The sequence below is a fragment of the Durio zibethinus genome, chromosome 21 (genome assembly GCF_047325235.1).
Source record: "Durio zibethinus cultivar Kanyao isolate XHJ-2024 chromosome 21, ASM4732523v1, whole genome shotgun sequence".
NCBI classification, from domain to species: Eukaryota; Viridiplantae; Streptophyta; class Magnoliopsida; order Malvales; family Malvaceae; genus Durio; species Durio zibethinus.
The window spans coordinates 19,388,325-19,405,703 of NC_143182.1; the positions used below are offsets into that span (position 1 = coordinate 19,388,325).

The 17,379-nt window shown below is 29.9% G+C and overlaps 1 protein-coding gene and 1 long non-coding RNA gene across 3 annotated transcripts; both read right to left on the reverse strand.

Annotated features, from left to right (window-relative positions):
* Window positions 1-4,512: 4,512 nt before the first annotated feature.
* Window positions 4,513-6,563, reverse strand: LOC149512963 (uncharacterized). Of its 2 annotated transcripts, XR_016331376.1 has the most exons (4): window positions 6,481-6,495; window positions 6,082-6,171; window positions 5,565-5,710; window positions 4,513-5,259 (listed from the first exon to the last, which is right to left on the reverse strand). It is a non-coding gene; the product is annotated as an uncharacterized LOC149512963 (long non-coding RNA). The 2 variants fall into 2 exon arrangements; XR_016331375.1 differs by having other exon boundaries at window positions 6,082-6,563.
* A 2,165-nt stretch (window positions 6,564-8,728) lies between these two features.
* LOC111306295 (transcription factor AS1-like) lies at window positions 8,729-10,193 on the reverse strand. Its single transcript, XM_022904196.2, has one exon. The coding sequence runs from the start codon at window positions 10,024-10,026 to the stop codon at window positions 8,926-8,928; it is 1,101 nt and encodes a 366-aa protein (XP_022759931.2). The 5' UTR covers window positions 10,027-10,193; the 3' UTR covers window positions 8,729-8,925.
* Window positions 10,194-17,379: the final 7,186 nt, after the last annotated feature.

A 17,379-nucleotide genomic window follows, 5' to 3' on the forward strand; every position in this document is an offset into this window, starting at 1 on the left:
TGAAGCTTCTGGATTTCTTACTTTAGCTTATCTTTTTTGGTCTCGAACTCTTTTTTCGCAAGCTCTAATTCTAATGGTATTTCTTCAAGCTTTTCTCCCGTTGGTTGATGAAAATCTTCAGGAGTGAATACGACTTTTTTTCTTATCTTGCTTTACAAACCAAGTACTCATGAATGACTTATCAGTAAAAGGTACAAGACTAACCCTATGGGGTTTTTCCATACTTTAATCACATCATTCATTTTTTAAATGCTTTTGGCTCATTATAAGAAAAATCTAATTGATGAAGTTTATGTCATGAGAATGTACTGCTCTACCCCAAATTATCTTTTCACTAGAAGTGGTATATAACTTGTTACTCCCTATAGACCCAAAAAAGAAACCATGATCTTATCTCCACACTAATATAGCATGGGTTCACGATTCATCTATGGGACCAACCATCTCACCTCAGTGCTCGTTAGCTTTTGTAAGAAAGCTATCCACTTTTTTTATACTTTTGTCCTGACCATTTACTTTAACAAATTTTTTTAATTGGAGCTCGATTACGAAAATAAAGCTTTAAGAATGCGTTTTTCTTACACTCAAAGTGACTTCATCCATGGATACAATAACGATACACAATCTGTGAAATGTCTCACATTTGGCAACAATAACCTAATGATCTAACAATCCCTATCAATATTACCGTTGAAAGGTTATAGCCATTTATCACACTTTCGAAGAAATCAACCACTGCTATTTCAATATAACCCAAAACCTTTGAAAAAATCAACATTTTATATATAGCTAAAGTAAACACATCTAACCCATGCTCTTCGTTGGCAAGTTGTACTAGAAAATCATGAAAGAACTTTCAAGGTAAGTAAACCTACTCTTGTTTCTTCATTGTATGAGAATCCACAATCTCTTTGTTTATGCCCATAGGATGCGTCAAATTCTTACGAAATCCTGATTTATATTTTTTAACATATATCTTGTCAACAACCTTAAGGTACTGACCCAACAAAGTCGAATATTCTTCAATAGTTGATATTATATCAATTTCATTGAAAATGAAACACTTGTATAAAAGATCCTAGAATTGCACTGCAGCTCTAATTAGTTGATTCTCAACATTCATCGCCATAATTGTGCTATATATCCATGTTTGACAAAAATCATCTCATCTTAATGACTCATCTTTTTTCATATATCAACCAAATCCTTTAGATTATTTTATTTAAAGTAGATGGATGTTTTTTGAGACAAGGTAGAAGCATGGCTGACTAGTAGACAATCCCCATCTTTTTGTTGGATTTTTTCAAACTAAACCTTTATCTCGTTTGGTGACTCGCAAAAAATTAATACAGATGAAGAACAAACCAGTCGTTCTGTGAAATCCATGAAAACACTTTTTGTTAAAGATTGTCTTTTCAGGCAAATATTCTTTATGCAATTTTATGATATGAGTATGAATCATGCAAAATGAATAAGAGAAAAGATTAGTACATTGGATAAAAAATATAAATTAATTAATTAAAACATCATACACAATAAAAAAATGAATCCTAAGCTTTTGGTCAATTCTAAATGGTAGGATATGGCTCTATCTATAAGTTAGGCATTTTTAAGGTTTATTATATGTGATTTAAAGGTTGAAATCTAAAGGTTCCCAAATTGCTCCTTACATCATTGTCTATCACAAACTAGTAAAACACCTTAATCTTCACCCGTTACAAGTTACAAGCAAAAAAAGCTTAATTTAAGTGAGAGTATTTCGCTAGGCACTGCGAAGGCATTAAAATCTTACGAAAGCATAGATACTTTACTCCCTCATAAAAGGATGAAGCTCAGGTATAAAGCTCATGTTTACATATGTATATAAATGACATAGTTAGCAAAATAAATAAATTGAATGAATGAATGAATAAAAAATCTTTTACAAAAAATTCAATTTTATTAAGGTTTTGGATAACATAAATTTATCTGCTAGCCTGACTCTTGGCTTATCTCCAATAGAGTCACCAAACTATCATAAAGTTTAGATTCATGAACCTATCGCTAGACATTGTCTTAAGGAGTCGCCACCAATCTTTTTTTTATTTAGGTGCTATTAGCCACCTAACTAAATCTGTCTTTTTTTTAAAGAAAAATTTTAAGTTTGATTTAAGTATATTTAAAAGGTAGATTCAATATATATGAAATCAGAACCATGTCTCAAAGTACGGTTACGTGTGAAAAAAGTTATAACACCCTCACAATGCCCATCAAAGGATAGTATCAGCTTGATTTTGTGTTATCCTTTGAATCTTAAAAATCTTATTAAATAATTAATTATTAAAAATTATTTTTAATTGACTTCAATACTTTTGATAAAAAATTAAAAAAAAAAATTTACCCTCAAGAGTATAAAAAAAAATTACTATTTTTCTTGCAATGGCTCCATCATCGAATTATTTAACATTAAAAAAGAATTCCAAGAAAGAAAAAAAACAATACTTCAACTTTTTCTGGAGATCACTTTGCCTTTATTCAAATTGATACTCTCAATTTTTTCTCAAAAACATCTTTTGAAATTTTTATTTTTAAGGACAATCGATACTCCAAATCTTTCCTTGAAAAATATTTTTTGAAAATTTTATCTTTAAAAAAAATTAATACTTTCAACTTTTTCTTCAAGCATTTTTGAAATTTTTAGTTCTATGAAAAATTGATACTTTCAACTTTTCCTTAAAGTATATTTTTAAATTTGATCTTCAAGAAAAATTGATAATTTTAATTTTTTCTTAAACTATTTTTTTGAAATTTAATCTTCAAAAAAATTTGATACTTTCAACTTTTCCTTCAAGTATTTTTTTTGAAAATTTTAATTTTTAAGAAAAATTGATACTTTCAACTTTTCCTTAAAAGATTTTTTTTTAAAATTTGATACTCAACAAAAATTGATACTTTCAACTTTTCATTAAAATATTTTTTGAAATTTTTATTTTCAAAAAAAATTGATACTTTCAACTTTTTCTTAAAATATATTTTCATAATTTAATCTTCAAGAAAAATTAATACTTTCAGCTTTTTCTTAAAATCTTTTTTTTTTTAATTTGATCTTTAAGGTAAGTTGATACTTTCAACTTTTTCTTAAAGTATATATTTTTTAAAATTTTTATTTTAAGAAAATCATTCGAAACCTAAATAATGTTTAATTAAATAAATAAATTATTTCAATTTAATCAGTAAAAAAATAAACAAAAAATATAATAATAAAAAAAATAAATAGATAAATAAAAAAACATTGGTACAGCTCGACTAGGCTCGAATGGGACGCGACTCCAGAGACAAACGCAGCTGAAATACCTTGATGTGTGGCTCGACTTGACTGCTCAATAGAGAGGAATGAAACGAGTTGTCGACCCAACCCGCTGCGGGTCGGGTCGAATCCTGGGCGACACACAAATCCTGTCCATTTTTAGCATCTCAAAACGAAGTTGTTTCACATTGGTATAAAAGGTTCGAGTTTCCTTCTTTTCCTTATATGTTTTCTCACTCTCGCTATCCTCTTATGTTTCTCACTCTAGGCAATTTTCAATCACTATTTTCCATCAAATACCATCGAAAAACTCATCGATTTTTAGGTTTATTCCCAGATTCTGAAAATGAGTCACCAAAAACTGGGAATTCTTGCTGAAAAGTTGTCGAAAAATTCAAGTTTTCGCTGAAAATTTCATCAAATTCTAAAATTTCCAAAAAATTTTCAAAAAATGCAAAAAAATCTCCAAAAAAAAAAAACTATTTCACCAATCAAAACAATGATTTCCCAGAAAACTCTTACTAAAAACTAAAGCTTCTTCAAAATTTTTTTTTATTCTAATTACTCTCTTATTTTCTCTTCTTGTCTACATCTTTCTGTGATCACTGAAGTTTATATAAAAGTTGTGTACAAGATTCAAAAATCAAACTCCCCATATCTGTTTATCCTCGTTTTAACAAAAAAAAAAATCCTTTTATGATCCCGATTTCAAAATTTAAACCCTCGATCTTAAATTTTCATTAGGATTAAAACTCTATTTTTACTTTTTTTTATTTTTTGTATTTTATTAACCCTATATGAAGTTCATTGAAAAACTTGATTCCAAAAGTGGGTGTCTACAATATTTATAAAAGCCGTTAACATTAAAAGCGTCGACTACACTTGCATCAAGAAATATAACGACATTTTATGAAAAAACACCGTTAAATTTAGTGACGTTTATAATGAAAAACGTCGCTAAATGATCAAATTAAGCAACATTTGTGTTTGAAAGTGCCATTAAATTTGCCGACATTTTCAGACACAAACATCACTAAATTTGATTATTTAGTAACGTTTTCCATTATAAACGTCAATGAATTAATAAATTTACTTTTTTTAATATTTTTCAATACTTATTAATATAATTAAATAAAAAAAGTATTGAAATAAATAAAAATGAATTAAAATTTATAAATTAAATATTTAAATATTAAATACATAATTTTTTGCAATATGTACGTAATTACAAAGTTCAATACTATAACATTTAAGAACATTAATACAAATCTGCCTACATAGATCATTACATTTATGTAAAAGATAGCGAAAGAAAAAACAAGGGAAAGGAGAGCTGCAGGGACTAAACGCCATGTAGTTTTTTCACTTTTGCATCATAATTTTGATTCTGAATAATATTTGAAGCCATGTACAATGGTGACCACCTAGTGTATTAAAACTACTACTAATACAATAGATGAGTCCTAAAGTGACAAAAAAAAATTGAAGATAGCACTATCAGCTTGACCAGAAAAATACCAAATATATCCATTTAATCAGCAAGATGGCGTTGACATCAACTAAATAAACCTTACTTTCCTATTAAGTGAAACAATGCTAGATTATGATATCTGAGACAAGAAATTGAATCCAACAAGATCATAAACAATGAAGGGATATATCTGAGGCGATTTTGAAATGGGATTTTCCAGCTATTTGAACCTAGTTGAGGGTTCGAGAAACATGTTCTGCTAAACCAAAGAGACCCCGAAATTGCTTTATTTTTTGTCTCTGTTTTTCAACTTTGTTTCTCATAAATGGATACAAAAGAATATTTTACAAAAATACTAATAAAACGAATCTAAAGTCAAGCAATGTCAACAAGCTAAGTCTTGTGCCAATTTGTTAAAAGCTAATTAAAGTGGTTACCTTGCAAAACCAAAATCTCCTATCTTCAATTGCAGAGTTGCTCCTTTGGTTGACAGTAGTAAGTTCTGCAAAGTTACAACAAATTTATAAGAAATAAATTGATAAACCAAAAATCTAGTCTTCGTCACATAACAACTATAGTTATTAGATGCTAGTTAATTTCTAAATAGAGACTAGATGCAACAAGAGCAAGTACACTACAAAGCCCTATAAAACTAAAATGTTTGATTCTTTTTTAACTATATAAATTCTCAAAGCAAACAACATGGTTTGCACTAGATATCAATGATCTAACTTCACAGCAAATAACACAATCTAATTAGAAAATCAACATTTATACGATTAAACTATGATAATCAAGCACCACTACCTGTGGCTTTAAATCCCGGTGAATAAGATGTTTTTCTTGAAGAACTTGCAATCCTGCAGCTGCACAAGATAGTCCATAAATTGAGGATTTCAAATTTTTTCAATAAGCGAAATAGCAAATGCAGCTTCATTCCATTAGCAATGTCCCTGCATACACAGAATCTTAGTTAGACCTTTCAATCCCTCGGTTCCTTCACTACTAATCAAGTAGCTGGTCCTTTGTTTATCCTTGCAATCTCGATTACTCTCCATTTCTTGCCTAATCACCTATTTCAATTCAGCCGCAAAACCCATTTCTTTTTTGGCAATACAAGTACAATTAATGTTTAAGACATATATGGAACATTTCAAACAAGATGAAACAAATCCAGAGGGAACTCAAAACAAAATGGCAAAAGAAACAACAAAGCAATGAAGATGCATTTAAGATTTAACCTCGAAGAATAGGTGTTTGTTAATTTCTTAAAACTTTTCCTAACATCATGTACAAATTCTATTAGTCAGACAAGAAGCTTTACCTCTAGAATGGTCAGGAGCTTTTTGAGCAATCCGTAGAGCTTGTCTCTACAGCTTCAGTACTCAAGCATGAAGCAGGAAGTCCTGCAAATCTAAGGAGAAAATCATAACTGATTCTCTTCCTTTTAGAAAAAAAAAAATGCTTCTTTTGTAACTAAATTGCCCAAATGAATCTCAGTTACGTAACTGATTATCTTCAAAAACATTTGCTTCAAAATCTAATGACCGACTTAAACATGGTGTGGAACAAGGTTTAGCCACTTTCAAAAATAAAAAAACTTGGCACTAACTGAAATCACTCTCCTTCAAATTAAGGGGTGAAATCACCGAAAGATCAAATTTAGGGGTTCATTTCCAACTAAAAAAGTATTGGATTTGCTTACAGAGCAAATAAACTCAACTCGAGACAAGGACAGGGAGTGAGTGAATGCTAAGAGCCGAAAGCAAACACTTAGTCCAAACTTGCGAAACTGACACTAACCCTTTTGGGCTGTTCAGCTACCAACACTGTTTGCGAATGCCTGATGATTCTCGTCGTTTGCTAGAAAACAGCATCGAGGCGATAAGGTGGCAGCGACAGCATCGAAAGATGAACGGCAGAGGGAACAGAATTCAGAGAGGTTGATGAAACCGTCTTTGTCGGTGTCAATGTCTTCCATGACACGTTTGAGTTCCTCCTCTGTGTAGCTAGACCCCAATGTTTTCAAGACGTCGCCGAGTTCCGTTACTGAGATCTCGCCATCGTTGTTCGCATCGAATTGGTTGAACACTTTTTGAAGTTGGACCATGTTTTCCTGGGAGACGAAGGACGTTCTTTGGGCGATGTCTAGTTTTATGGTCGACATGGAAGGGGCTGGGACAATTTCAAAATTTTGGGGATTAATTAGAGGCTTTTGTTAGTAATTTTTGTAAAATGGAGGCATTTATTCAAAAACCGTCCTAATAATTTTTATTTTTAAATTTTAATAAATTTTTATAGTTATTTTTCGGTATTTTATATATAAATACCACTAAAATTTAAATATTAATAGCATTTACAACTTCAAACACCATTAATAAATAAAATATATATTTTTTAAAAATAATAAATTTTTATAATAATTTAACAACATTTCATTATATAATCGCTATTATATTTTAAAATTTAGTGAATTTTCAATTGTAAACATCATTAAATTTATAAAAATATTGTAATTAGTGATGTTTGTTTGAAAATGTCGCTAAAAAATAATCTCTAAATGCACATCTAGTGTTAAGAACTCCCTTTTTATGGAAAAAAATGATAAACTAGTAAAGTTACTTGCTTTTCATCTTCCTCCAGACCCCATAATGTTTTGAGAGATTATAATCGATTCTACAGCAAATTTCTTATGTAATGAACCGAATGATGTGCTAATTACTACTACTTATTTAATATTTGGGTAGTTCACTTCAGTAGCTGTAGTTTGCTATCCTAATATTTTGCAATGAATTTTTCTTGATTGATTTTGATATGATTTGAATGGCAACAGTGGATGATGCCACATTTCCATTATTTTTGTTTCCCCTTCCGCACTTTAAAAATTTAAATAAAACTGTGATTAAATGATTCATTTAATGCTGAAATGACTACTTTTGTGCGCTTCAGGTCATGCCCTGGCACTAAATATGATTGCAAGGGGAAATCCAATCGGTTGCAAAGGTACTAATTTTATTCATATGATCTCGCATGTATATTTTTATTCAAGGTTTTTATTCCTATAAGCCACGTTCTTCTTGTACGGTTTTAATTACAATTCAAAAAATGTCATACATTAATGTTTCTCTTTTGGATTACTCATATTAACGATTTCATAGATCTTAGTTGAACCTTGAAAGTTGATTTGCATGTTCTTTATTTTTAATCATTTTTTAGTTTTCTTAACTCATGTTTGAATAATTTAGACTACTAAGTCATGTTGGTTTTCAGTGATCTAAGTTGCACTTTGAAAGATATTTTGCATATTCTTTTTAATTGACGTTGGGTTTTCTCTACTTATCATTTGGATACTTTATAATTGCGTTTGATTTTTTTTCTTTGATCTTATGGTAAAGCTGGAAAGGAGATTAAAGATGCACGTTCAGGCTTCAGTTGTTCTTGTCAGAATCTCTTCCACTCTGTCACTCTGTTTCAGGGAACAGAAGGGTAACGTAGAATCATTCACAAACCCAAACACACTGAATCATCGATACTTTTACTTTAGAAGTTCCTAATTCAAATACTCACTTTTTTAATTATTTAATTAAAAAATATACTTTATCTGTTTCAAAATAATTGTCTTTTATTAATTTTTTGCTCAAAGTAATTTTATTTTGATTTTATTTTTGAAATATAATATTTAATTAAAATTTTTAAAATATATATTTAAAAAAATTTAAAACTCAAAGTTTATAAATTTTAATTTTACAAAATTTTTTTATTTTATTATTTTATTAAAAATAATGATCAAAAATTCAAAATTGAGGTAATTTAATTAAAAAATAATAAAAAACAATAATTTTAGGACAAAGGAATATTGTTTTTCTAGATTTACTTATAATAAATTCATCACCATAATCAACGGCCATTAATTGTTCGCCAGATAAAAAAAAACCTATTAATTCCTCAAATAAAATAAAAAATTAGCCGAAACTTGCTGAATTGTGAATTTCATAGAACTTAAACTTGATCAAAATCATAAAATGTATACCAACATTATTCAAAGATTCAAGAAGCATAAATGACAGAAGAACATAAACATCAACACCAAAACCAAAGCTAAAGACAAATTTTCAAAGCATATGATGATAAACAAAATATTTTGATGTAAAACATTTTTTAGGTGAAGTCAAGGTGGAGATTGAGCACTGCAACCAATCTGCTCCATAAGCTTAGCCAACTTAACATGCTTACTACACCAGGCTTCCATTAGCTTAGTTTCTTTGGTTTCAGCATCTCTTTGTAAAACATTCCACTGCTCTTTACACTCACTCTCAATCCTTCCAAGAAACGCCATCTCCTCTTCTCTAAAGGACCTTATCTTTGACTCTATCTCCTCCATCTTTTCTCTCCTTTTCCTTGCCTTCTCTGACTCAAGCTGCTGCTCCAACCTGCTCAGTCTCCACGTTGCTTCCTTCTTATGTTGCATCCAGCTTTGCCTCCCTTCCTCCAACTCCTTACAGTATTGCACCATGGTACTAACTTGGCCCGGCATGAACCGGATCAAGTCTGGGTCAAGACCCGCCTCTCCTGACGATAGCGACAAGCTCACAGACGGGGATGGAGTGGCGGATGAAGTTGAAGATGACAACGAAGAAGGGTGATTGTGATTCATCCAGAGTGGCAAAACAACAGAAGACGACGTCCTGGCAGTCCCTGAACTTCCCGAACCGAGTGAGAGAACTGGGTCAGGGTCGGGTAAGGAAATGGTGGGAGGCATAATGGGAGATAAATTTATGGTGGAATAATTAGCAAAAAAATTGTTATTTGGTTGAACGTATTTTTCGGCAAAGGTTTCGAGAATGTGATCGTATTGACCTGGAGATGAAGATGCAGGCGGAGTAATAGTACTACTAGTACCTTCGGGGGAAAATTCTATCCTGCCTTGATTCTTCTGCAATTGTTTGAGCTGCTTTTCTTTGAAAACCTCCCACCACTTGCCAAGTCTTTTCGGTGTACGGCCAGGTACTTCGCCGGCTATTTTCTTCCACTTGTTGCCGTACTTCGCTTGGAGGGAGATGACTAGGGATTGCTCTTCCAGAGTTAAGGACCCTTTTTTGATGCCTGGTTTGAGATAGTTTTTCCAACGTTCCAGGCAGGATTTTGGATCACGGTTAAGAGGTTTTCCCATGCGTTGTGAAATAAGGTTCCATTCTTTTGGGCCATATTGTTTGACATAGGCTTTGAGGAGTGCGTCTTCTCCTGGTTGCCAACGTTGCCGCTCTTTCATTTGAAGATCATCATGCCCTTGAGAAAGAAAAGGAAGAAAAGAAGTTTTTAGAATTGAAGTTTTTGGAAGATTTTTGAAGACGGGTTAGTCAATGAAGTCGAAAGAGGGACAAGGGTGAGGGTTTTGTGCGAGGCAAGGGACAAAAGAGGGAAGATCCTTTGTAGGCAACTAGGGGTACAACTTTACGCTCTGCATGGCGCGTGTATCACGCTTTTAATAGGATGATTAAGTTTGTGTAACTGTAGGATGTACGTACATTGGAGATGTTATTGAGTACGAATATAAAGAATGGCAGAGAAATGGTGTGGGGAAATGGGAGAGAGAAAAGGCGGGCAGCAGAGAGAAGTCAGATTGGTTGACAAGACTGGGCAGGGATAGGTTGCGACCCCCCTTCTGTGGTTCGGTGTGGTACAGATAGACAAAAATGTGCCAAGTAAAAAAATAAATGTAAAATGATAAAAAGTTATTGAATTAGAAGTTTACAAAAAAAAAAAGAAAAAGAAAAGGGGAATGAGATCATTTTCAGTTGTGTTTCTCAACTGTGCAACGGCATGCTAGAATTCTTCAAGTAAATGTGGCCTTGACCAAAAGGGTTATTGAGTTTGAAGCGTACTTAGCTTTCTTCAGTAGCTCTTGTTCATGTTAATTTCTGCGGTTGTAACATCATTGTTCATTCATCATAAACAGAAGAGAAAAAAAGTAGTGTTGGTGCCTAGTTTTTTCTTTTTTTTTTTCTAAGTCAAGATATATTATATAACGATGCCCAAGATACAATATGCAGAGTCAGTTACACAAGCCACCTCAAGGCCTTTTAAAGTCAGATTAGAAAATTCTGAACAATATATCTCCTGCTTTGTCAAGGCAACAGCCATGCCATTGGATTTTCGTGATACATTGATAATCCTAATCACACTTAGATCCCCCATCATTACCGTAGAATCGGATTCCATTAGCAAGCCCACTTTATCCATTCAGCCCTTCCTGGTGAACATCTCTAAAGCTGTCTTGATGACGAGTAATTCGGCTACATTGAATTTTTTATTCTCTACCGGTCCTGCAAAAATAACAAGAACCACTCCCATCTTCGTTTTGCAGAACAACCCACAACGAAGATAGAAAATAGTTTTTCTATTTGTGCTCTACCTCTACATTCACTCTTAATTTGCTTTTTTATTAGTAGCAAATTTGAGATTTTAAGTGCTAAAATATTTTTTTAATAATGAAAACCCACTTTTCACTTTAGGACTAGATAGTTTTACGAAAATGGTAAAATAGTAAAATACTAACGCAAGAAGATAGAAGAATGGAAAAAGGAGGAAAAAATTATTTGAAGGGAAGTGTAAAAGACGCCCAGCTTTGGGGGTGTTTAGAGTGAAAAAGAAGAGGTATTGAGGTGAGCACAAAAAGAGCAGTCGTCGCATTTCTGGGATCTGTTGGATGGGGCTTTGTTTGTCTTTGGTTGGCCTATATCTCGTGTCTATCCATTTGCCTCACTCTATGCCCTATGCTTTGCTACGTTGTTTCAGCCTTTCTTTTTCTTTCTTTTTCCTTTTCTCTGCTTAAAGACTACAAATTGCAACTGTTTCTCTTCGGTAGTACTTCCTAGCTATTACTATTAGGGAAATAAGATAAGCACTCCTAGAAAAATTCAGGGCAAATCTATTCTTTCAATCTTAAGATGCAATTTTCCGAAAATAGAGTTGGCAAAGTTAACTTTGTTCAATTTGTCTTTGATTGTTTGAATTGGAGTCACCTTCGTGTTGTGTCAGATATTTTAATTAAATTTGGTATAATTTTTAAAAAGACAGTAGCACAGTTATTTTCATTTTGAAGTTCTAGTTTTAAAAAAGTAATTTACAGGAGGTTAAAGAGATAAGTTACTACTCTTTGTACATAAGAAGAGTGAGAACTCTAAGTCTCTAACTACATACTGTTAGCTCTATCTTAGTCACTATTAAAACAAATTTTTAAATTAATAACTATTCATGTTAATTCACAAGGAAAAATTAGAGGCATCATAGATGCTGTTAGTTCTTTCAGATTGAAGAGAACTTGTCTTTTTAAGGGAAATATAATTTTTTAGAAGTATAACATACAAATCATGCATCAATAAGAGTGTAAATTTAAGATAAATAACAAAGTGAGAGAGGGAGAGAGAGAGAGAGAGAGAGAGAGTGTGTGTGTGTGTGTATGAAAAAGATTCTTCTGGAAAGAGCTGTTGCAGTCTGCTCAGTGGTTTGGGAGAAGTGTTTGTTTTGGTATTTGACTAGGATGATTGTGGTTGGTGTTGTTGTGCTGAAAATAAACCAATATTAAACTTGTCAAAAATAATCACAAAACAACATTTAGAAAAAATAATAATTTCTTAAAGATAACACTAATAAAAAGGACATTTATGTTACTTGAAAACATTAACTAAGGCTCGAGAGCCTGCTCCCATGGTTGGTCCAAAAATTAGATATTTAGTATTGTCACCAATCCCACCAACTAGATGAGCTTTAACCTATCGAATCAAATTAAAGTAAAAAAAAAAAAAGAATTTTAAAAGGATAGTCTGAGAGTTAAAACCCATGAAATTTGAAAGTTTGCATTATTGATCACAAATTTTCCTTGCTTAAACCATTCATATCATTTTGGTTTGGCTCATCTGAATTTTTTGTTGTCCAAAACAAACATATATTTGAATTCAATTATTAAATTGTCGAATAATGCATTACATTTTAAGGGAGAAATTGTAATGAATGATGAATGTATCTCCATTAAGAGAAAAACCATCACCACCTGAAAATGGAGCATCAATAGGATAATCTTTAAAAAATCCAACATCTTTTTACATACAAATTATTGGTTTGAATCAATAGTAATGTATCAAAGAGTACAAAATGAGAATTGACATCTTATGGATCATTAGTGTTTGATTTTGTTAGGGATATCTTTGAATCAAAGGACAAAATGATATTTTTTTTTTCATTACAGATTGTTAGTAGATAGTCAAGAGCATTTTTTATTTTTAGGTTGATATGACATATACAGTATTATATCAACTCAATCACGTCACCAATCTACCCCACAAACATCTCACTTTTCATCTATAAATAAGGCCATCCAAGTACTATTTATTCATTTTGCTCTTCTCTACATTCTTTACCTTTTACTCTACTTCTAGCCTCTCACAATCGGCTTCTGATTTAAGCGTCGAAATGCAAATGTAAAAAAAATTCCCTGCCTTTACCCTTAATCACTCTCTTTCTCTTCTTTGTAAGTTTAGGGTTTTACGCTTTAGCTCCTAGCTTGATACAAATATTTAGCACACCACGTAGAGACTATACATTCTTTAGTTGAGCTAAACAATATGTCACCAAGAAAGAAAGTTCCTCAAGAAAGAAAGGCAGTTGTCCCGGCTTAAATAAAAGCCCATGCAAGCCATCCTATGGACCAACCTACATCTCTAGCATGCCCAACGAATTAAAGTATTTTGCTAACTCATATGGTTGCATGAAATCTCACGAAGCATAGATATTTTATTTCTTCTTAGAGGGATGAAGCCCAAAAATAAATAGCTAATGCATGCATGTGCAAGTAGAGTGTGTATGGAAGAACATTAATTTTAAAAAGAATAAATAAAATAAATTAACCATTAAATTTGTTAGGGCTTGAATAACACAAAAATAATTATTGACTCGACTCTCAAAGTCCCTAACGAAAGTTGCCAATCTGTCACAATGTATAAATCCAAAATTTGGATCATTAGACACTAACTAAGAGTCGTTAGATTGTTGACCTAATGAATCTATCCTTTTTAAATATGTTCTAAGTTTGACTTAGGTTCTTTAAAAAGAATAGGTCTTATCCATGAAGCAAAACTAAATTCGAGAGTATAATTACATGAAAAAAAAAATTATAGTACCCCACAACACTTATTCAAAGTATAGTACCATCTAGCTTTCATATTAATCAAAGTCTTAAAAATCTTTTAAAATCTTCCTAAACAATTTAATATTGAAAATTATTTTTAAAATTATTTTTGATAATAATTTAAGAATATTTTCTCATCTTATGAGTATTTAAGGTGATTATTGTCACCCTTTGAAGAGGTTCGTCATTGGATTCATCAAGATTTCCAAAAAAATTATTTCTTAAAAATCAATAAAATTTTCTAATGGTTTTGTATGATTTTATTTCTAAAATATATTTTCTAATAATTTGATAGGATTAAATTCAAAATCTTATTTTAAAAGATCATTAAACCTTCCAGGCAAGAAAAAGTTTCAAGATTTAAATACTCTGATAGTTTGATTGATTAATTGCAAAAATTTTATTTTTTTAATTTTCTTTAAAAAATAATTAAATTTTTTAATAGTTTGATAAGATTTAAATTCTCCAATAATTTTTGTAGAATTAAATTTTTTTAAAAAAATCTATTTTTTAAACCCATTGAATTTACAATGCAAAAGCAGAAATTATAATGCAATAAATTAAATAACAACTTAACACAAAAGCAGTAAATTATTTAAATGCTCAAATAGTCCAATAAATTAAAGTAGTAAACTAAAACAGTCCAAAAAATCTAATGTAGCAAATTAATTAAATGGAAAAAAAAAATACACTAATTTTGGCAGTAAAATTGTAAACCTAAACTATGCAGCAAATTAAAAACAATGTATGAAACTAGTGCACGAAAATAAATATGATGCGGTAAACATTAAACAGTCCCTAAATTTAATGCAAAAAAAAAAAATGTCTAAATTAAAGTGCAGAAAACAAAATAGTTTTTATAACCCTAATGCATTAACTAAAACCTAAAACAGTTTGCTAAAACAGTAAGCTAAATTAAGTGCAGAATTCAACTAAAGCAGAAAATTATGTAGAAATTTTCTAACTATGCAGAATATTAATCTAGATGCAGAAATATGTAATTAAGTTAATGTAATAGCTAAAAATTGAGTGTAGTAAAATATTAAAGCGCAGAAAACAATAAATTAAAGCCTAAACAAGGCAAATATAAATTATCTAAAATGCAAAACTATTTAAATAAATAAAACCTTGATTGCTCCTGCACATGTAGTAACTAAAACTGTAATGAATGTAGTAATTAAACTAAAGACTTAAAACTGTGAATGTAAAGAGTAAGATTAAACACAGAAACTGAAAGTTGAAAAACAGGAGTAATGTGGAAACTGGATGATGCAGAAAATTAAAAGTGTAAACTGTTTAAAGAGAACTGTACAGAAATAAAGAAAACCCTAAAGAACACTTAAAGAACAATTAAAGAAAACCTTGGACTAAGGACTGATTTATGCACCCCAAGTCCATCCCTTCTCAACTGGAGTGCTTAGCTATTTATAGATGGAGAAAACTTAGAGGTGGTGATTGATTCCTTTTTTGGCTTGATGGTGATTCTTTATATAGATACTTAGTCCTAAATCAAATGAAACTCCTAATTAAACAAGAACTTCACTAATTTATTTTCATCAAAATTTGATTTAAGAATCCCACCCAAACTTTACCTTTGATTTAAGTTTTGTATTTTAATCTAAACCCATAATGAAAAGTCTTTTGAAATTAAAAGTATTTTATTCTAACATTGGATAAAAAGTGGCTTTCCAAATATTACATTCATAATCATTGAATAATAATAATAAAAAATTATCCAACAAACTAAAATATAACTATATAAAATTAGTATAAAATTGAACTAAATTCACTTTGAAGTTATAACCTTAAGATTTTAGGGCTATCTTCTTATCATTAAGTTATAATGAAAAGTCTTTAAGAAAAAAAAATTCTAAATCTAATTGGGAAAAAGGGTTTTCCCTTTTTTTTTTTTTCAACTTTTGTTTGATATATAATTTTTATTTTTATTTTTTACTTTTTAATTCATTAATTTTTCTTGTTATGTTGCCATTTTAAGTTTACAAATTTATTCAATATGTTAAATGAAAAAAGTAATAAAAAATAGTTATTGGAAAAACCTGCAATGATGAAATTTAAAAAAAAAAATTGTGATCAACTTTTTAAAATTTCCAAATGATTTTTTTTGCCTAATTCATTAGTTCAAACCCCAAGTTCATTTCCTAGGTTTGCTTTTCTTGTTGAAAGGCGTTTAAAACTTTTTATTATTTTTTTTTACTTATTCATGTTTTTAATTAAAATTAAAAAAAAAAATCTTGTAGTTTGTTCGACGAATGAATCCATTAATAATAAAAAAATAAATAATTGTTTTCACCAAAAAATCACAAGCCAATTAGAAGGGTACACATGGCAGATGAGTATGATTTGACAAGAGAAAAGTGATATGACATTAATAAACTAACCCATAAATGACAAGTGGCAGAATGAGACATGTGGGCGACTAAAACTTCGTTGACAAATTTATTGTCTGACATGACCTTTTTATTAAAAAAAAAAATTAAAACAGCTGTTCAGTCAGCCATCAATCAAGATGCTTAGTTGAACGGATGAGGAAGTTTCGGTTAGTAAAAAATAATTAATAACCGATGCGGAGGAAGATTTAGCATGAAATTAGGGGACGAAGGCTCTCCTAATACTCGAATTTATATAAATTTGTTTTAAGTTCGTGTTATGCACTGATAAATAAATCAATTATATATTTTATATATATTATTATTTAAAAACTAAAAAACTATTTATTAAAAACAAAATTTTTATTTTAAAAGATACTATATAATAATTTTGATAAAAAATTATATCTTATAATAATATATAATGTTAGAAATCTCATTTTATAATATGAGTGGTATATTATATATATATATATATGAAGAGGAATCAGTTTATACTAATATAAAATTTTTTAATTTTATATTTTTTTAAGCATTAATTTTAATAGAACAAAAAGATGAGATTAAATTTTTTTTTTTTACTTATTTTTCTCATCTTTTAAATCTATTGAAATTAATGATAAAAAAATATAAAAAGGTGTAAATCAATGATAAAAAAAGAGATATACAAAGTATAAAACTTTTTTGATGTAACTTGATCTTATATGTATATATATAATTGTACACTTAGAAGAACTCAACCTATTAATATCTAAATAATTTAATATTTATGCTTATCTCATTTTTATCATAAATTTATTATTGAATAGATACAATTTAATTATCTTACTTTTTATCTCTAAAAATACAACACATAAGTTTTCAAAAGAAATTAAAGTGAAATAATTGTTATGTATTAAAACAAATACCATATTTTATTTGGTGAACTTTCAATCAAAATTAGTATTTGATTGACCTAATTAAGAAAATAATTGAAATGCTTTAAGTCAACATATGGTTATAAAAAAAAATTATTGGAAATGAAAATCAATTATTTATTTTAAGGTATCAT

Coding starts and splice junctions, on each gene's coding strand:
- LOC111306295 (XM_022904196.2), bottom strand. CDS start 10,026: ATGAAAGAGCGGCAACGTTGGCAACCAGGAGAAGACGCACTCCTCAAA.